This window comes from Polyodon spathula, chromosome 4, assembly GCF_017654505.1.
Source record: "Polyodon spathula isolate WHYD16114869_AA chromosome 4, ASM1765450v1, whole genome shotgun sequence".
Lineage (NCBI taxonomy): Eukaryota > Metazoa > Chordata > Actinopteri > Acipenseriformes > Polyodontidae > Polyodon > Polyodon spathula.
In genome coordinates, this window is record NC_054537.1 from 62,652,233 (window position 1) to 62,674,144 (window position 21,912).

Genomic DNA, 21,912 nt, shown 5'->3' on the forward strand with positions numbered 1-21,912 from the left:
TGCTATATGCAACATACATACATGCAATACTATAGTTGTTATAAGAGTCTGCAAAAATAAATAAAATTGACTCAGTGTTACAGAACGCCCTCCAAAGTTTACAAGAAATTCATGGATAGCATTCCTGTGTGGTCTACATTGCAATGTATATATTTTTAAACATATTGCAGACTTTTGAATCACACATCATGGGTCTAAATCAACTGGACAATACATTTCTGAACATTTACTTAGGAGCGTTCTAGGATAGAAAAATAAATATCTAAGGATCTCAGTGTAACCAAATCACTCCCTCCTGCAACACTGCTGTTTTTGAAATCACTTTTCAAAAATCAATGCAGCGGCATTGTTGCAGGTGGGAGCTTGAACGAGATACAGTGATGTTTAGAAGAAACATTGCCTTTCTTCTGACGAACTTTCTAGAGTAAAATTTGGAAAAAGTAATTCTAGTTTATTTGCCTAGGATGTGAATAAAAAATAAATAAATAAATAAATAGGGACTATTGCTGCAGTATGACAACACAAGCAAGATACCCCAAATGTAATAGTTTCTTGTAAAGGGTTCTCTAACACTAAGATGACATGATATACTGTTCACGGGAAGACGAAACGAGAATGCAAACTGTACATTTATGGTATAGTGCATCAACTTCAGAAATACATTTAAGTGTTTTTAATCATAATTAATAATAAATGTTGTAATTGCAGGAGCTGAGGTAATCTGAGCAATATGCCTACACAAATTAATGTTTAAATGGGACTACATTAAAAACAATGTCTATTTTTATTACTGTTTCGTAGTCGAGAGAGAAAGGTTTGCCTTGCAAATAAGTTAAACACGAGGAACTTAAAACAACTTAAGAATTAGTATTCATTAGGGAGGCAGGGTTGCCTCTTGGTTGAAGCCTAGCATACAACATTCCTGTGTGTAAGGACACTTAAACAGTGCGCTTCAGGTCTGCCAGTTAGGATAGTAAGACTGAATTGACAAGGAGATGCAGTCTCTGGGGTTGGGAGTCAGGCACGAATAACTTCCTGTAACCCGATCCAAGTTTCTGGCATTAAAATAAAGCTTTTGGGACTATATATTGAAACATGTACAGGATACTTTTTTACTGAAATAAAAAGAATATACTCAGTGCAAGAAAAAAAAAAAAAAAATTGTGCATGATTATTTTTAGTAGATCCATGGAAGATGTTTTTCTGAATTTTGATCAATTTAATAATGAAATGTACCCCTTTAGAAAAGCTAATTAGACTGTAAAGGTGGTACCAAGAGAGAAGAGTGAAAGTATTACAATTAGGGATGTTGTGTTAGGAAATCAACACTAGGGGGCCACCCTCAAGTACAGTCGGCGCAGCTTTATTGGAACGCCTCAAGAGAAGTAAAAAATATCCAGAATAAGTAGCTGTCCCAATTAAAAAGAGAACGATGAGAAGACCTTAGATCACACTTTGTTTCTAAATGAAAAGAATGAAATCACATTATGATTAAATGTTACATACAAAAAAATGTGTAAAATTATTATTTTTTTATTCCTAAACAAAATGAAATGCTGCTTTTTATTCCTGCATGAAATGAAATCCCATTTTATCACAAGGCAAGGTACCTGCAGTGTTGACATGATTAAGACTTTGTCGAAACACGCTGATATTTTGTTGTGCTTTTTTGTTCTCTAAAAAAATGTGAACAGAAAAGCCTAAATGAAAAATAATTCAAGTATTTCTATGAAGAATTGGTTGTCTTTTTCCACTCTAATCAATATGCAGTAACTGACGAATACAATAGAATGCAAACACGGTAGAATGAAAAAAAAAAAAAAACAAAGTACGATAAGAATAAGAAGTTTGCAGAATGCATAGGTCCAGTGGGGTGGCAGCATATAGCTGGTGATGCAATGCTGGATCCAGGCTGCTGTAAATCAAATGTGCAGAGTGAGATCAGAGGGGTGGAGCGGTGTGCAGAGTGAGATCAGAGGGGTAGATCATGTGTAGCGTGAGATCAGGGGTAGATCGGTGTGTAGAGTGAGATCAGAGAGGCAGCTCCTATGCAGAGTGAGATCAGAGGGTTGCATCAGCGTGTAGAGTGAGATCAGGAGGGCTAGATCGGTGGGCTCTACAAATATATTTTTGTGCTCTGTGTATTTACGATCTGACATACCATTCTGGCCTTTAAATTACAGACACAAAAACTACGATAAAGATTCTACAAAGTTGTTAATTGCCAAGACTTCACTGTATAAGAGCATAAATAACATAGCGATACAAATGCCTAAACAAATATGTGGTTTAGAGAGAACCCTAACTATTAATAAAAAAAAAAAAAAAATTTATATTTATATTATATTATAAATTATAATATTATATTATAATTTAATCACGGTCACATACACCGATATGTGCTATTTCTAATTTGTTTGTAGATTGAACACGTTGGTTTTACTCTGTTTGTACCAAACGATGTAGAATATTTATAATTATATCATGAATAAATACATATGTTACTCTATTAAAATGTATTGTATGTGTGTATATTTATCATATACCCATATTAATATTATATGTTATATAATAAATAAATATATAATATATATATATATATATATATATATATATATATATATATATATATATATATATATATATAATGTGTGTGTGTATACATATACATACACACACACATATATTATATATTACATATATATATATATTAATATATATATATATATATATATATAGCTTATATATATATATATATATATATAATTATATATACACACAACACACACACACACACACACACACACACACCACACACACACACACACACACACACACACCTATCCAGTTAACATCTTTGTAGAATGATTACTGTAGTTTTGTGTCTGCAGTTTAAGACAGTAGTTGTAGCTGTTCTATAAATGTATGCGCAAATGTATTAATTCATTCACAAATCAACTGATGAATATTTTTGGCACAAATGGCGTTCCATGAAAATAAATACACTTTCTCAAAAACTAAACATTGTAAAACAAAGTACTTCACATTGCCACTGAACATCTTTATTTCCTGCAAACTACTGATCGAGAGGTATATCTGTTTTTGTAGTCTTTTTTTTTTTTTTTTTTTTACTGACTGAGGGGGAGATTACTTTTTTAACAAACGGACATTGGGTGTTGCAGAACCTTTTTTTAACAAATAAATGAAATAAGTATCAAAATTGTGTGTTATTTGTTCACTCAGGGTCCCTTTTATCTAATATTAGATTTTGGTTGAAGGTCTGATAACATTCAGTGTCAGAAATTTGCAAAAATGCAGAAAATCAGACAGGGGCAAATACATACATACATACAGTGTCATGAAAAAGTATGTATGTATGTATATAGATGTATATGGTAGACTAAGGTACCATTTAAACTTGTCAGTAGTCAAAAGCAATAGTCTTTACATTATTGGTTTTTGTGTTCTATTTGAAAGCTTTTGTGTAAATTGATGTAGCTAAAACTATATATAAAAAATCCACAAAATCAGGGGTTGTGATATATACAAGTATACAAGAGCAAGTAGTTAATTGTATTGCCAGGTTTGAAATGGAGCCCAAATTAAATAATCCTATACATGATTTTATTCCAAAGCTTTCCAGTTTAGCATAAAGTTGCGTCAACTCTAGCAAGCTCAGACCCTGACCCACTAGCCATGGCAAGCTGCAGTTCTGAAAACTTACCATGTAAAAATAAGATAGACAACAGCCTATCGCCCAGAACATGGAGCCAGTTTTTACAGACTTCACCTTTAGGGAAAAAAAAAAGAAAATTAGAAAATTTGGCACAATATCAATATTATATATACACACATAATAAAAAGAGAACACTGTGGAGAAAAAAAAATTAACTTGGCTTAAAAGAAAGTCATTCTAATTAGATGTCATTTAAATCCCAAATGTTACACCAAGTACCTTAGTTCCAACCAGACTTGAGGATGGTTTGCAGATAAGACCTCTACTGTACATTTAGTCTGTGTATCAAAAACCCAGAGGGTACCCTCATTAGAGCCGATGCAGAATAAAAAAGTGCACAAAACATGTAAATGCTTAAAAACCTGAAAAATACGTTAAATGGCAATATCCAGCTTTCTACAAGTCAAAGTCGTGCGGTCTGTATTAATGTTTATCAAAGAATCACAGCTGTGTACCAAATATTAAGACAATAACTGTCTTTACACAGTAGAAACTTAAAGGTATATGACTGGAGGACATGCAAGGTCAATGTCATGGTCACAAGCACACTTAGCATGGAGGATTTATCCAATGGTTTCTGAGAAAAGAGGCTTTTACACTGGCAACAGCAGCTTTACAATAACTGCTATGAAAGGTTTCATTTCTTTTGAATACCCACAACTGAACTTGACCATGGAGGAGGAGGCCGTTCATCCTCTGGAAAGCAAAAACTTACACAACCCAAATATGGCAATCATCGTAAGTCAAAAGGTTAAAATGAAGGATGTCGTTTGATTTTGCCCGAGGACATTTCAGAACACTGAAAATATGTTTGCAAGCTGAAATGGCATATGCGATATTAGCAGTTGTAGAAGTGGTGGCGGATTTATTTATTCATTAAAGCTCCCCTCACAGGGATGCTTAACAAGTACAGTATATTCAATCGAGCAGCATGTGTTAATCTTGAACAATTAGGCTACTGAATGATGTCTGAATGAGCGATCTGTGCAATTTCCTGCTTATACAGTGGTAATTCTTTTTAACCACAGATCTATCACATAAAAAAATGTATTTGAAAAATAGGGGCAACGAGTGACTTAGCTGTGCCTCATCTAAATTAGATAAGCTAACCTCAATTTAGTAATAAAGGGGTGAGGGCTACATATTTTAGGTTAGTTCTGCCAAATCGATTTTTGTCAAAGACCACTAGCACACTACTCCCAACCAAATTTAGGGCTGCGTTCGAAGGTTTGTTCCTTAGCCTGGAATTCACGCATTAAATGTCACTCGCATGCAAAATTCGATCTTTTGATTTGTATAATGCATATTACCTTAACAAAAAAAATTACTGTATTAAAATCCACCACAAATATATGGCACCACTGGCGTGTACGGAGCAGGGTAAAGTATGCCAAAGCACTGTGGTGGGGGTACCTATAGCAGTTGTAGTGCTTTAGTAAAATATGTACTGAATACCTAGTGTACAAGACAGTGTAAGAGAAGTGCTATGGTAGAATAGGTTTGCAACATACAAAATATATAATAAGAAAAAAAAAAAAAAAGCTTTGTTTTGTTTAAGACCGCTGCAGTTAGTGCTGCTGCACAACAAGCTGCATCAATTACGTGTAAATAAACACGTGTATTTTTATTAATTATAAAAACGTGATCACTGTTCTATATAACATATTTTTAAACTACATGTGAATGTTTTATTCCATTTATATATGGACTACCTGTAAAATAAAACAGGATTTTCAATCAAATATGAAAAATGTAGCTATAGTGACATCACCAGTAAATTATGCAAATTCGTACCAATCGAAGGTTTGAACCTTCCTTCGTTAATGTGTTCCAACCATTCAAAGGTCAACACGTACCCTTCGTTGCAGCCCTTAACCAAATTGTGACCAAAATTCAATTATTTTTTCAGGATCTACGGTATTCAGGTCATGTTGCTAGGTAAAAAACACAAAACCACTGTTCTAATTAAAAGTTTTAATTTCTTACTCTCAATTCTCACAAGTAACGCTGAATCAGCTAGGCTGGTCAGTAAAACATTGAATTCCTTTGTATGGAGAATCTCAGTAGCTAAGGCTCATGGTTCATCAACTGATTCAGATTCAGTTGTATTGTGTCTGCCAACTGATGATGTGAGGCAGAACAGTAGTTGGATACCAGAAAATATGAATAACAGTGAGTTTTGGCCTTCTTCAGTATTCTGAATGGAAGGCATACCGCGCAAAGTGACCTTATGTGAGCAGAAAGAAATGTATAGTAACAATGTGTACAGATCCAGAACTATTGTACATGGTGCAGAAGTAACCCTGACACATAAATTAAAACATAATCCTCTTGTTAATTGTGCATGTAATATCTGCCAAAGCAAGTCATCAGTGACTGGGCCCAGACTTTGGCCGGCATGCAGTCATTTGGCTAAACACTGCAGAATCTTGTTTGAATGCAATGATTCTGTAGGAGTTTCTTTCTCTCATTTAAATGCAAACCCAAAAAGATATTAAGAGGATTGAATGCATGACTTGTGAAAGGGTCACTTAGTAAAATGGGCACATCTGAGAAAATTAGAATGTGAGGAAGGTGTCCCTGCTAAGCGTGTACAAGTGTCTTGTAGGTACAAAGTCAAGGCCATGGTGACTCACAAGCCGATGGATTCGAGAGCCTATTGTCGTGTTCGCTGAGCCAACCCGAGCTGAACCTGAGACCGAAGTGGAGTCCTGCTGGGAGCAAGCTGAAACCCTGGACATGGACTGGATGATTTAAAATGAAATGTATTAATGCAATAATGTGTGTTATAATCCTTTGTAGTGTTTGTATACTCTTTAGTTTGGAAAAAGTAGTGTTTGTATAATCTTTAGTTTGGAAAATTATGTAAGTGTGTAATCAAAAGTAACGCTTAATGCTGTTTTAATCAGTAATTGTGAAAATTATGTATTCTCTTTATATAAAAATCATGCAGTAGAAACTGGTATAGTTTGATACAAGTGGCCAGTTTTTAGGCAGTTCCTTATCAAGATAGGCTTGATTCCCAGAATTGAATGCTAAGTCTCTACAGCACCCTTTTAGCCTATGGAAATGTCGAAAATATTGAAATAGGGTTTATATAATATGCTTGCTTTTTACTATAAACAATGTGTGTGTGTAAGACCATATGCTTAACACTGCCTGTTACAATAATATACATGAAATTATTTCTCATCAAGATAAGTTTACATTTAAAATAAATAGTAATTGTGTGCCATAGGGAATAAACTGTTTGAGTTAGAAGATGATGCAACATAAAGAGATGTTGTTTGAAATACAAAATAAGAAGCTTAAACAAATAATAAAAAGTAGAGGATAGGTTTTGAAAAAGGTAAACTTTATGTGAACTTTCTTCCCGAATTTTCTGTGAGCCTGTTTTTTAGAGAAAGCCACGCCTGGTAAAGGGAGGCACAGTTGGCACGCAGAGAGAGAATTATTTTATCAAAAAGATTATAGCGTCAAGGTTAAAATTTAACAAGGGAAATTATTCCCTTATCTTTTAGGAAATTAGTTGCCTGGAAAGAATGAGCTAGTACAGGTGGGAAACATTGCTAATCGCTGGAAATTAGGAAGATTGGTGTGCCACTAGCAAACTGGTTTTAGCTGGCTTGTGTGCTACTGAAAATAGGTCGGCCGTAGTTCAGCTGAGTTCATGCTGTTAAGAAACTCATAGGACAGAGACATTACAATCTTACACTTAAATAAAAAACAAATAGATTATACATGAAGAGAAACTCTATATTAGAAAAACATAAGATGGAAGTTCCCTATATCTGTTAAGCACACGCCTGTAAAGAGAGAAGGAAAACTAATTTGAAGAATAGAATGGTGTAAGGGAATATGTATTTAGGCACCAAATACACATAATCAAATATAATCATAACTGACAGTGTTGTATATATTTTAAACAACACTCATATACTCAAAGTAACATTATTCTTTTTGTATACACATATAAAATAGAGAGCTAGCAAGAGTCTTGTGAACTATGTTTCACCTAACTTTTTAGATAGAGGAGGGGTCGAGAAATGAGCGGATGAGATCTTGGAAATGAAATCTTGGAAAGTTATTGGCATATGGCCCTAAATTTTTAGGTTGTTGCGTGCCAAAGAAAGATAAGAAGTGTCTAACCAAATTAATAACTGGACTTGATTAAGTCTGTCCATGTATTTCAATGGAGACAAAAACCTATAAACGCTAATTGTTATTACATGTTTATGGATTTTGGTGGTGTGCGCAAACTGCCTTTCCAATATTAAAAGCATTTTAATAAAGCTAAGGAGCATTGCTCTGATTCATAAAACTTCAGATGAATGAGTCTTGAGTGTTTTTCTTGATTACAATATGGGTTATATGGACATACATACAAGCTCGTCCAGTGCTCGAACATAAACCACTAGGAGTTTATAACATCTCTGTCCTCCTAACGTCTCCCCTGAGTTAAGAGTGTATGCAGAGTGAAAAAAAAAAAAAAAAAAAAAAAAAAAAAGAGAGTACGTAAAACTCTGTGAATGCAGCAGACGTGACACAATACCCTTAGTTATTTTGCATGTTACACGCAAGCTTTCAAACTCTTGACTGACCACCTCTCCAACATCACAGCTGCACTGTTTCACTTAGTGTTAACACAATAACTGTCAGTCTCTTGGAATTTCCTTATTCCCACCATCCCGAGCCATTTATGTGCCAACATTAAAAATGAAACCCACCCCTGGGATCCGTACCAAACAGCTATTGGTTAGAAATCTAAGTAGTAAACTTTTCAAGTCTTCTGTTCGTTGTACCTGCAATGCTATATAATAATGCAGGTGACTGAGTCGGGATAAAAAGTAGGCCAGTATGAAAATAAATAAATAAATAAATAAAAATTAAAAAAGCAAATGCTACCTCAACAGGTTTGAAATTGCACGTTGTTGAATTTGCTGAAATACATGTTAAATCGCAATGCTGAGAAAACAGTACGGGACTAGAGACGAAACAAAGACAAACTTAAAACGGACAAAGAAAAACAAGCTGATAGGAGGAAAGTGTTTATGACCCGATGTAGAAAACATTCTGTTTAGACTAATTTGACTTGAATACACACTGTAACGCACTGGTACACTTGTAAAGTATGTGTATATCGTTATTTGCATTTTTTAATTGATGAAGCAACACTGTTTAATACTTTTCTTTTAAAATTTGAATACAATGAATCTGTAAAGCCAGTCCAGTGGGAACTATTGTTTGCATACGGTTTTGGAAAGAAATGTTCAATAAAGCAAAGATGATATGTTCTTGAACTTGTTTTGGTATTTGATAAGCTAAAATAAAATACTGGTAGTTTAATACAGATGTGATGTTTAACTTTATTTTACACTTGGTTAATTATTACTTATTACATTTTGAAAAACAAACAAACAGTTTCTAGCAGTTTAACTAAAAACACAGTAAAATTATTAAATGGAATAAAATGTTGCAAACAAATTATTTCTGAACTAAACCTGTGTATCTATTTATCGGTGTAGCGCATGTATCACAATAAAGTAAATGAAGCATGAAACATAAAAATCACACAATTGTCTCATTTGCTTGTGCAAGTATTTGCAAGAACCCTTGTAAAGCAGTTTTGCTCAAATAAGCTTTAAGGCCAGGTTAAAAAAAAGTTCTCTCAGCGAAGTCACCTTGCCGACCATGAAGTTCCATCTGAAATTTACACGATAAAAGGTTTGTTTTACTGTTCATTACATATGTTGCTATTTACAAAAATGCTGGCTGGTTTGTGAAGTTGGAGGTTAAAGACTTTGAGTGATTAAATAACCATAAATTACCACCAGCAGCAGCAGCAACAACAACATAAAAATGTGCACAATTCATGGAAACAAAAGTTTTTCAAGTTCTGAATCTCACAAAAAAAAAAAAAATAAATAAATCTCAAAATGCAGATTCTTTTTAAAACAAATATAAACTTTATATTTTGAGTTTTTTCTTGAGGAACACCAAGTGATTCTACATGTTCTGGTTCACAAAATTCCACTGGATTTTAAACCGGCCAGAGCAGGTAAAATTTCGCAGTCGCCCCAATGAGATTATCAACATTAACCATTAGCGGTCTATTTATTCAGAGCCTGTCAGGACACTGCATATCAACAGGGCACTAAGTACTGCATCTCCAGCCCTAACCCACTCCTTGTTCGCTGTATATCTCACATATCTCTTCATATTATTGCATATTGATAAATCATCTCCTGATCACTCGATTTATCACCAAACTCCTCAATAATGCTATGCAAGTCATTGTTGTATTACTATAACATCTCAAAAAGCTTGGCAAATGCGTGTGATATTCTCAGAGTACTGGATGTGGAAGCAGCTATCTTGTTTGTTTATGTCCGTGTTATATCTATGGTGAAGGGACTATGCGTATTGCTCAGATGCACTTCTTTTTTCAGCTTCTCTTGGCAATTGAAAGCTTTTCTCGACTTTTTCCGGAGAACAAAAGACTAGAGACCTGTGCTTGATGTCTTGGACCGGAAAGGAAAAATTGTAATGTCGGACCTGGTCCGACATAGGACTGCAAAGGGTTAATAACCCGTCTGGATGTAGAAGTTTAGGGCTCTTTTGACATAGATTTGCTGCTTCTTTTGACTTATGAGGTTTTAGATAGAAATCTGGAAATGTTATGGTTTGATCCAGATGGAATTCGGTGAACACATTTGGCAAGAATTGGGGATTAGTTCTGCAAACAATCCTGTCCTTAAAAAGAAATATGGAGCGTCAATAACCAGTGCCTGGATCTCGCTTACCCTTCTTGCCGATGTCACCGCCATCAAGAATGCCATTTTCTATGTCAGGTACAAGTTGCCATGGGCTCCCATGGTGGTCCTAAGAGCTTATGAAGTACCAGACTGAGACTCCATTGTGGAATAACACATTTCCTTGAGGGTTTTAAATGGATTACTCCTTTAACAAATCTGGTAACCAACAATTGGGAACCCACAGGGTGATTATCCCAAACAGGTAGAACACTGGAGATTGCAGCAGCATGCACCTTAATAGAGGATAGGGAGAGACCCCTATGGAATAGGTGGCTGAGGTTAAAACAAAAATTCTGAGAGGGCAATGTTTGACTTACAGCAGGAATCAAACTCCCTTCATTTACCTGTATAGGTGTGAAAGGTGGGTGGTTTTCTTGAAGATAGCAAGATGTTCGTTCCCATAGCTACCCGAGGTGAAAGTTGCCACCATCTGGCTTCTGTAGCCGCCCTTTGAGAGACGTTTATGCGCTTGGAGTCTGACAGAGTGGGGTTCCAATAAGAAAGGAGGCACTACTAGTTTGTCTCATATGTAGAGACGCGTCTCTTACTAGGAAGACTGATGCTGCCATGTGTCCCAGAAACTGCTGACAGGAGTGTGCTGTTGGTCTGGCTCCTCTTGAAATGGTTTGCCATGTGTTGAATTGTGGCAACTCTGTTCTCGGTCAGGTACACTCTTCCTGAGATTATATTGTACTGTGCTCCCAGGAAGATTAGAGACTGCGCTGGGATAAGAGATGACTTCTCTTTGTTGACCACTAAGCCCAAATCCTGAAAAAATTGGCGTATCTTGTCTCTCTGTTCCAAAGCTTTTTCTATAGAGGGAGCCCTTACCAGCCAGTCGTCTATGTACAGGTAAACATGGATGCCCATGCCGTAGAGATGTAGTGTTACCGCAGCCATGACCTTGGTGAATATGACCTTGGTGAATACCCTGGGGGGCTGTGGAGATCCCAAAAGCAAGCACTTTGAACTGGAACTGATGGTTCTTGCTAAAAGAACCAGATATCTTTTGTATTCTTTGTGTATGGGAAGATGGAAGTAGGCATCCTTCAGATCTACAGAAATCAGCCAGTGCCCTGGCTGAACTGCCTTGATGACAACAGCTAGTGATACCATCTTGACTTTCTGGTGGAATAAAGAGGTCTGGCTGGAAAGCTGAGAGAATAAATGCCAGCAACAGGTAGAAGGTCTACCTCCTTCCATATCATAGCCACGTACTGCTCTGCGTGGTCTGAACCCTTGAATACGCTGAAAGTGGCCCTGTCTGTCTGTTGAACCATGGTTGAGGTGGCTGATTTCTGAATGAGGTTTGTCTGCTGAAAAAAACTGTTGTATGATGCATCTCTCCATTTTGTAGAGCAAGATCAAGATCTTAGTCTGTCTATCCTCCTTCTTAACAGACAGATAATCTTTGAGGCTGGTGCCAAATAAAAGATCACCCTGAAAGGGTATCTAATATTTTTGTCTGGGTATCCGCAGACACAGAAGATGTTCTCATTTGGATGCACCATCTTGCAGTGATGACATTAGCCATAGCTCTGACTTTAGTATCAATCGCATCACATGCTGCTTGCAGTTTAACCTTTGCAGTGTTCTTTCCCTCATCTGCAAGCTGCATGCCTACCTCTAATTTTTCAGGTGTGTGTGACTGCAAAATTGTAGACAGCTGGTTCCACAGCACATGCTGGCACTTTGCTGCATAGACCTGAATTATTAACACACATGCTGCATGTGAAGGAAGAGTAATTATTATTATTATTTTTTTTTTAATTATCAGTTTTAATCAGATCCACCCAAAGAAGCAGATCTGGAAGACATACAGTACCCTGCAGTTGGGGTACCCATAATGGCATCCATTTTAGGATGTTTGAAAAGGTGTTTTATATGAACCAATGGTATGGTGCAGAAGTATCAGACTTTTGCCAAACAGCCTCAATGGGCCTCCAGATCGCTTCACGGAAGGGGAACCACTCAAAGGCTTTTTTAATCTAAGATGCTAAGGAAGTCACCCTGATCTGAACAGGTCTGGGGTTGTACTTTGAGACAGGAAGAAATCCTTCTCAGTACGGCATCTGCATCTGTACATATAGGAGAGGGGCCGTCTGTGTACAATAAAGCATCATCCTTGAGGGAGGAGTCAATTACATCATCATCTACTAGGGTAGCACCTCGAAAGTACTACTCCTGTGTACTTCCAGGTGCAGCAGTACCGGAACTTGCTGTGTGGGTTACAGGCTGTGAAGGTGGAGCCTGCTTTGACTGCTCATATTCCTTAAGCCATTGAAAAAAATCGATCTTTAGGCACAGGCAGCTGCGGAGGAAATGGCTGAGCCGTGGCTGCTGGAGCCTCTGTAATGGCGGCCGCTGGTTTGACCGACACGTCTTTCTCCCTGCTGCTGTTTTCACATTCTTTCCTTTCTTTCATTATTATTATTGTAATAATAATAATAATAATAATAATAATAATAATAATAATAATAATAATAATATAACAAATTGAAGAAGTTTGTTTTATTCTTGCACACAAACCTACATTGATAAATGCCACGGGTTACAGTGACCCGAAACATCTACATGACCTATTCTTAAAAAAAACACATCTCAAAAGGTTTGGTTTTCTGTGTATAAGTTCATGACACCAACGTAGGAAAAGCCATAAATTATTACACAGAAAATTAAAAGAAAAATAGCATTTAAAGCCAATTGGAAACTAGAGTCGGGTCGAACAGACCCGAAACCTAATAGGAGGGTTAAAGCAAGTTATTGCTTTTCTTATGTAAATATCTGTTAATGATATGAATATATGTTTCATATTGCGTTATTATATTTCTGTGTTTTGGAAGATGTCAATATTATCGATATCGAAATACATGCACGATATCGATATACAGTTTTAATATCGATGCCCACACCTATGCAAAACTGTTGCCCTATTGACACTAAGCGATTATGACGTTTCAAAACTGGGGAAATTAACTAGCAGCAAATGCATGCTGTGTCATGTATGATTGTTTAATTGCCTTTACAGTAATTTGTTTTCATGATTTATACAGAGAGGGAGGAAGTTACATCAAAAGCTTTTCCTAAAATTGGCAAACATCCCACCAGCAGTATCATTAGCGGCAGTTGTTTCAGCCCCTTCGCTATTTGTTAAAATAACTGTAGAACAGACAGTACACAGAACATTGGGTTTAAATCGTTTTCCTCAATATATCTGACAGCACCATACAGCAATAAATCAAAGACTTTAAACCAGCTATAAATCAATGTGCGTTTACTGGATGTCTACCGACATGCCATTATTTTTTGTATTTATTTTTTTTAATCCATAAGGAGAATTAGACTAGATTACTTTTATTCTATCAACATAAAACTTAAAAACGGAGGCAACTGCTTATTTGGGACTCAAGTCAACCCAATTTGTAAAGTAAAACTTCCAGAAAACAGAGCATAAAATAAAAAAAAATGAAAACACAGTAATTAGCTGACTTACCCAAAGGTAATATGTAAACTGAAGTGCAAAAATTGCAATGCCTTCATTATCAAAAGATCCCGCGACTGAACGGGAGATGTAGCCTGGGACTATAGCTATGAAGCAGGCAGCTAAGAGGCCAGCTCCCTGGTTCCACAGTTCTCTAGTCAGCAGGAAGGTCGAGATGGATGTGAGGCCACTGAAGACGGGCGCCAGGAAGACACACACATCCCGAATGTGGACTGTGAGGTGGAGGAGGTTTAACACATAATGGATAAGGCCTGCTGTGACCATCAGACCTGGATACACCTACAAAAAGGAAATAAAAAAAAAAAGGGAGAGGAATTCAGATCGCCAACATTCTCATTAAAAAAAAAACAAACAAAAAAAAAAACCTCATCCTGCACCAGTCCCAGTTTAGGTTTTGCTTATGCAACTCTCCCTGGCTTGATTAAAATAATGCATACTCAGTAGAAATTGCATTTATTAATGTTATCCAAACCAAGCTCTCCAAATATTTAAATACCTTTAGTTACAGGATACATGCAGAATTAGCAATGGCAAGAAACACAATTTTACACATCATGTCACACTGTTAGAGAAATTCACTGTAGGTTTGTAAATAATATGCAAAATTATAAAGACTGCATCTACAGCAATGGAGGCATTTCTTACCAGAACTGTCCCTATGCATCCCCTCACCTGGTTTATATTCATGCTTGCAGCTTTGTCTGGCAATTTAGTCTGGCCTTTGTAATACAATCAAAGTCATTGTGAAAGAACATATTATAATCCTGTTGAGTGCTTGAAACACTGATGAAAGTCATTCTACACATCATATATTATTATTATTATTAGCCATCTGCACTGATCAGTGACCATTGGGACTGATGCTAAACAAAAGCCAGAGACTGTGGCATCTTGCAAAGCAACAAAGTATGGTGTGGATGTACTTGATCAAATGGCACGGCAGTATTCTGTCAAAGCTGGTTCTCGCAGGTAGCCTGGGGCGGTTTTTAATGTTTTGGAATGGCTTTTGTTTTGTACAAGGAGTGTACTGGGAACACAATCTCCTGTAAGGACTTCATTTTGCAGCTAGCCCTGGAGCTACGGAAGAAACATTTTGATCAGAGAAGCGCAAGCCAGCTTGCAAATGCCCCTCAACCTTCAGCCAGCGCTGCGCCCACTGGCACACGGAAGAAAAGACAAATGGTTGCTAAACGCAACAGAAACAACTTTGGATGTCTGTGCCCGTGAAAAGGCAGTCTGAGGCACATGCATTGGTAAAGTTGAAAAGCACGTTTTCTGTGTGGATTGTACCGATTAGACAGCTGTAATAGATATGCCTTTGAACTCTGACTCCCTCAAAGCGCATTCACGTTGCTTGTTATGTTATACTTGTACTTTTATAACCAGTTATTGTTTATAATTTTGTAGGTGTATACAGCTTTCCACAACTGTTTACAGTAGTTTATTGTGTTGCGTTTATTTTTTCATATTTATGTAGTACCTGTAAAGCACCGCCGATACCACAATGATTGCAGCAATTTAACTGTACTTACTGTGCCCCCTACGATCCTTCCCAGAGGATACCATGCTCGCTCATCGAACCAGTTTAAAAATTCATAGAACCCATTTGTTGTGAGGTGATGTGTTGATCTGTAGTTAAACCTGCAAGACAAAAAGAAAGACACTTAATTCCAAACAGATTCTTAAAAATAGACTTGCTGTACAAGTAGGAGGAGCTTTTCTCATTTTAGCTGGCATAACAAATGCTTTGCTGTCCAAAGTCTAAACTGTGCCAAACTATAACTGCACGAATACCCTGGGAGTGGTCATTTTCTGTCAGTTATTCTAAGAGCAGCGGGTGATGACGGAACCAATTTGTAAGATTGTAAGGTTTTGGAATGCATCCGTACTGTTCAGAAGAGCTCGGCACTTTGGCTGATCTAAGTTACATTACATATAGTGTGTCTGTCAGGCAACTAAAACTGAAGAGCATCTCCTGAACAACTCCTAGTCGAACACAAAAAAATACACATAACAATATTTGAGTAAATCGCATCAAGAACGACTGAGAATGATCGTAAAAAAGAAAAAAAAAAGTAAGAGACCAATATTAACAATTAAAAAAATATTTGAAGCTACTTGCTGTAAATTTCTAATTTGAAAATAGTGGGATAGCCCTCATTTCACTGAATGTGATTATGCCAGATTCTCTACACAAAACCTTTGATCATATAAAAGGTCAAAATAGAAGTGAGTCACTGCGGACTATCCAACAGTCCCACTGAGCATTGTTCCCTGCAGATGGGTAAAAAGAGAATGTGTAACGACCAAGTGCGAGGTTAGAGATGAAGAATGAAGACTAAAGATAAGAATGTAAATGAAATTCAATAGGATATTTTTTTAATTTCCTGCTTACTTTTTTCAAATTAAAGTAATTTTGTTTTGCTTCATCATCTTGAAAATGGGGGGGTTCAATAAGAAAACAAATCTTCCACAGAATGGAATTTCTGAATTTCTATTTGATTTCTATGAAAGTTTTGTACAGCATAAAATCACATTGTACAATAACACACCTACCCAAAATAACCTAGTTAAATCTCCAGCACAGAGTACAAAAAGGTTAATTGCTGCCTCTATTCTTTACTAAAGACACTGATCATAGAGTATGTGTTGTCTTAAAAATAAAGGTTAGTTACAACAGTCCATTGTCAACATTTGGTTGTCCTAAAAAATGTCAAGTTGTCCATAATTGACCTATGGACTGTTATTTGTACAAAGTACACTGTACTCAATATAGGAACAGTATTTCAAGGTATCTCACGCCAAGGAAATGCATGTACATGGATAAGGGAGTGGTTCATGTAGAAAATACAAAGTAGTGATTTGAGGAGAAACCTCAAAATGGAGTGAGGTAACCAGTGGAGTACCACAGGGATCAGTATTAGGTCCTCTGCTATTCCTAATCTACATTAATGACTTGGCTTCTGGTATAGTAAGCAAGCAAACTTGTTAAGTTTGCAGACAACACAAAAGTAGGAGGACTGGCAAAACACTCGTGCAGCAGCAAAGGTCATTCAAAATGATCTAGACAAGATTAAAAACTGGGCATACACATGGTAAATGACATTTAATAGAAAAAGTGCTAGGTACTGCACGCAGGCAATAAAAATATGCGTTATAAATATCATATGGGAGATACTGAAATTGAAGAAGGAATCTATGAAAAAGACCTAGGAGTTTATGTTGACTCAGAAATGTCTTAATCTAGATAATGTGGGGAAGCTATAAAAAAAGAGAAACAAAATGCTCAGATATATAGTGAAAAGTGTTGAATTTAAATCAAGGGAAGTAATGTTAAAACTGTACAATGCATTAGTAAGACCTCATCTAGAATACCGAGTTCAGTCCTGGTCATCTCGCTACAAAAAGGATATTGTTGCTCTAGAAAGAGTGCAAAGAAGATCGACCAGAATTATTCCGGGTTTAAAAGGCATGTCATATGCAGACAGGCTAAAAGAATTGAATCTGTTCAGTCTTGAACAAAGAAGACTACACAGCAATCTTATTCAAGCATTCAGAATTCTAAAAGGTATTGACAGTGTCGACCCAAGGGACTTTTTCAGCCTGAAAAAAGAAACAAGGACCAGGGGTCACTAACGGAGATTAGAAAAAGGGGCATTCAGAACAGAAAATAGGAGGCACTTTTTTACACAGAGAATTGTGAGGGTCTGGAATCAACTCCCCAGTAATGTTGTTAAAGCCTACACCCTGGGATCCTTCAAGAAGCTGCTTGATGAGACTCTGGGATCAATAAGCTACTAACAACCAAACAAGCAAATGGGCCAAATAGCCTCCTCTCATTTGTAAACTTTATGTTCTTACATACTTTTTCAACATTAAAATTCCATACTTTTTCTAGATTTCCATTTGTTTTTTACCAGACTTGTGTTTTAGTTAGTTTCTACTAGTTTTTTGATAGTTAGTCACATAGGCGGGCAGCTGCAGAGCATTATAGCTTTTTGATCCAGAGCAGAAGTTGCTCCTGGTTTTCTAAAAGTATTTGTCAGAACCTGGAGGTGCACATCTTGCAAGAGACAATGCAGGTATGCAAAAGAGAAGTAAGATACAATGTAAGAAATGTCCAATATTTGAGAACTAAGTTGCATTATTTAAAAAAATATATATATACATATACAAAGTTGTATACTGTAAGTATACACCATTTGTGCCAAAATAGGCCAGAATAACAGTACCAATAGTATATTAAAACCAGACAATTTTGGCACTAGTATACTTAAGTATACTATATGCAGTGTGTTACTTTTTTGTAAGAGATGATATTGGATTCTGATCCAAACTTTTTTTATACAAAAATGAAATAACAAAATGTGCACACATTATATATTAAAATGTCTATTAAGCATATAAGTCAAATACTAAATACAGTACACCCTTGCTATAACAACCCTGTTTAGGTCCAAAGTCTTTTGTTCGCTATAGTAAAAGGACAATCCAAAACCAACAATAAAGTTAGTTAAGGCAGTCACCTTGGATAAAGGCATAAGCTAAATTAATAATAATAATACTAATAATAATACTAATAATTTCATTCTTTGATTTTCTTTATTACAGTATTTGTCACTACTAGCACTGAAGAAGAATAAAAGTAGAATTACAAGTAGAGTACCTATTTGTGGCATGCTGCATCTAGTATTCTAGCTATATATTAATTCATTGAAGAACACAGTACAACCCCCACCCCCCCCCCCCCCCCAAAAAAAGCTAATCAATAAAGTTTGTTTTGTTTCAATTGCAAATGTTAATTGAAATATTGGTTCCTTATTTAAATTAAAAACAAAATAAAAAAAATGTTGCTTTGCCATGCCAGTTGCATAGAGCTGTACGAGCCAACATCAGCAGCAGTTTGATTTTTTATTTTTTTAAATCAGTATTTAATCGTATAATGAATCGTAATATATATATATATATATATATATATATATATATATATATATATATATATACACACACACATATATATATATATATACACACACACACACATACACACACACTGAACAAAATATAAATGCAACATGCAACAATTTCAAAGATTTTACCGAGTTACTGTTCATATAAGGAAATCAGTCAATTGAAATAAATTCATTAGGCTCCAATCTTTGGATTTCACATGACTGGGTATACAGATATGCATCTGTTGGTCACAGATAACTTAAAAGAAAGGTAGGGGCGTGGATCAGAAAACCAGTATCTGGCGTGACCACCATTTGCCTCATGCAGCGTGACACATCTCCTTCGCATATAGTTGATCAGGCTGTTGATTGTGGCCTGTGGAATGTTGTCCCACTCCTCTTCAATGGCTGTGCGAAGTTGCTGGATATTGGCGGGAACTGGAACATACGACGACGCTGACATACACGTCGATCCAGAGCATCCCAAATATGCTCAACGGGTGACATGTCTGGGGAGTATGCAGGCCGTGGAAGAACTGGGACATTTTCAGCTTCCAGGAATTCTGTACAGATCCTTGAGACATGGGGCCGTGCATTATCATGCTGAAACATGCGGCGGATGAATGGCATGACAATGGGCCTCAGGATCTTGTCGCGGTATCTCCGTGCATTCAAATTGCCATCGATAAAATGCAATTGTTTTCGTTGTCCGTAGCTAATACCTGCCCATACCATAACCCCGCCGTCACCATGGGGCACTCTGTTCACAACGTTGACATCAGCAAACCGCTCGCCCACTCGACGCCATACACGCCAAATTCTCTTAAACAACGTTGGAGGCGGTTTCTGGTAGAGAAATGAACATTCAATTCTCTGGCAACAGCTCTGGTGGACATTCCTGCAGTCAGCATGCCAATAGCACGCTCCCTCAAAACTTGAGACATCTGTGGCATTGTGTTGTGTGACAAAACTGCACATTTTAGAAAGTGGCCTTTTATTGTTCCCAGCACAAGGTGCACCTGTATAATAATCATGTTGTTTAATCAGATTCTTGGTATGCCACACCTGTAAGGTGGATGGATTATCTTGGCAAAGGAGAAATGCTCACTAACAGGGAAGTAAACACATTTGTGCACAAAATTTGAGAGAAATAAGCTTTGTGTGTGTGTGTGGAAAATTTCTGGGATCTTATTTCAGCTCATGAAACATGGGACCAACACTTCACATGTTGCGTTTATATTTTTGGTGTGTGTCATATATATATGAGAGAGAGAGAGAGAGAGAGACACACACACACACTTGATATATACTCTCGGCTGACGGTTTGGACCAGAGACTGTTACTAACTTACAAGCAAGCACCATACATTTAAAAATAAAAATTAATGGTACATTTTATTAAGCACATTAAAGAAAAAAGCGATGTCAACACTATACGTGCTAAATATGAGTCAGTGATAATAACTGCCGTATTCGATTTTTTTTTTTTTTCGAGGGTTGGGAAATAACGTTAACGATTTAATAAATGTAACAACAAGATAACAAAATGTCAATCTTGGTCAGAGTACAGTAGCATGTAATTCCAGTCTGTAACTTAGTTTAAAAAATCATACCCTTCAATATAAAAGTATATACTTTGGCTGTCGTACCGTCTATTTCACGCTTCGTTTCAGTGAGCAGACAGTCACGTCACATACACCAGCGCGCTGATTAGACAGGATTGCTTGAGGAGTCAGGGCTGTTACACGGGCAATCCTCGCGGGATTTGGTCACAAGCAATGTGTAAGTGTACGTCACCGCGGAAATTACTCATGCATTCCCAAAGAAAAACATTGATCCCTCTAAATGTGTTTTACTGGGATGATAGATAGGGAAACAGCTATTTGATTATAGCACAAAACGTTATCTTGTTATAGAGTAAAAAAAATAAATTTAAAAAAAAATGGGATTGCCTGTCGGGCAAGCAGCCCAAAAAAAAAAAAAAAAAAACATGTTGTACAACAGATTTTTTTGGTTGTCCCGGAACGTCGGGCTAGCGATGCTGCGAGCCCTGTTGGAGGTTAGTATTCTTTTTTTCCTTCTGCATCCGTCACCATAAATAACTATTGTGATTCCAAACTCTGTTGTAGATTTCAAAGCTATTTTATTAAATACAGTCGAACAGTTGGGTATTCCATTTTCTCTATGCACAGGTCATAACAGAATCAACAAGACAATACAATTTTTGGGTTAATATAGATTTAACTTTATGATATCACCCGTCAGAATACCATTGACCACGTGGGTCCACTTATTTTATTACCTTAAGTGACTGTAACATCAAATCCTGTTTGATGTTCCACTTAGAAACAATACAGTTTAAAAGATAAGGAAGGAAGGAGATTGTTTAAGCTTTTGAAGGTTTTAGTCCTCAAAGTGTTCTCGCTGACAAATCACAGGGTCCCCTTTTAAATCGCCATTTAGTGCACTTTAAAGCTTTCCCCTTACCATCTGTCTTCCTGCTGCAGTAATTAATATTAAACCCAAATTGTCTCTTTACTAATTAAATGAAACCTAAATACTAAACAATCTAAAACTAAACTATAATTTCTTAAAGTGCATGTTTCTCCAACACCATGCTTCCAAGAAGGGAACTGCATAATGCGCTGCTGCTATTTCAGGCTTTCATTTTTGATTATTATTTTTTTTTTTTTAAATTTAGTAGACAGCAATTATTTTTTATTATTTTCTCCCAAATTTAGAATAGCCAATCATTTTTAGTCTTAGCTCACTGCTGCACTCTCACGAAGACACACACAGATGGTCTTTCATTTTGTGTGTCATCAGCCAACTGCTTCGGAAGACAGTGCAGCTCCAGGCAGTTTACAGGCAAACCCACAGGCGTCCAGTCAGACTACAGGGGTCGCTG

At 36.6% G+C, this 21,912-nt stretch overlaps 1 protein-coding gene across 1 annotated transcript in view; it reads right to left on the minus strand.

Annotated features, from left to right (window-relative positions):
- The window catches only part of LOC121314714 (dolichyl-diphosphooligosaccharide--protein glycosyltransferase subunit STT3B-like), a 66,353-nt gene that overhangs the window by 25,695 nt on the left and 18,746 nt on the right, over positions 1-21,912 (minus strand). Inside the window, exons 2-4 of the mRNA XM_041248282.1 lie at positions 15,586-15,694; positions 14,045-14,332; positions 3,725-3,790 (exon numbers count right to left, since the gene is read on the minus strand). Coding sequence (XP_041104216.1) covers positions 3,725-3,790; positions 14,045-14,332; positions 15,586-15,694 — 463 coding nt within the window. The remainder of the gene's footprint in view (positions 1-3,724; positions 3,791-14,044; positions 14,333-15,585; positions 15,695-21,912) is intronic.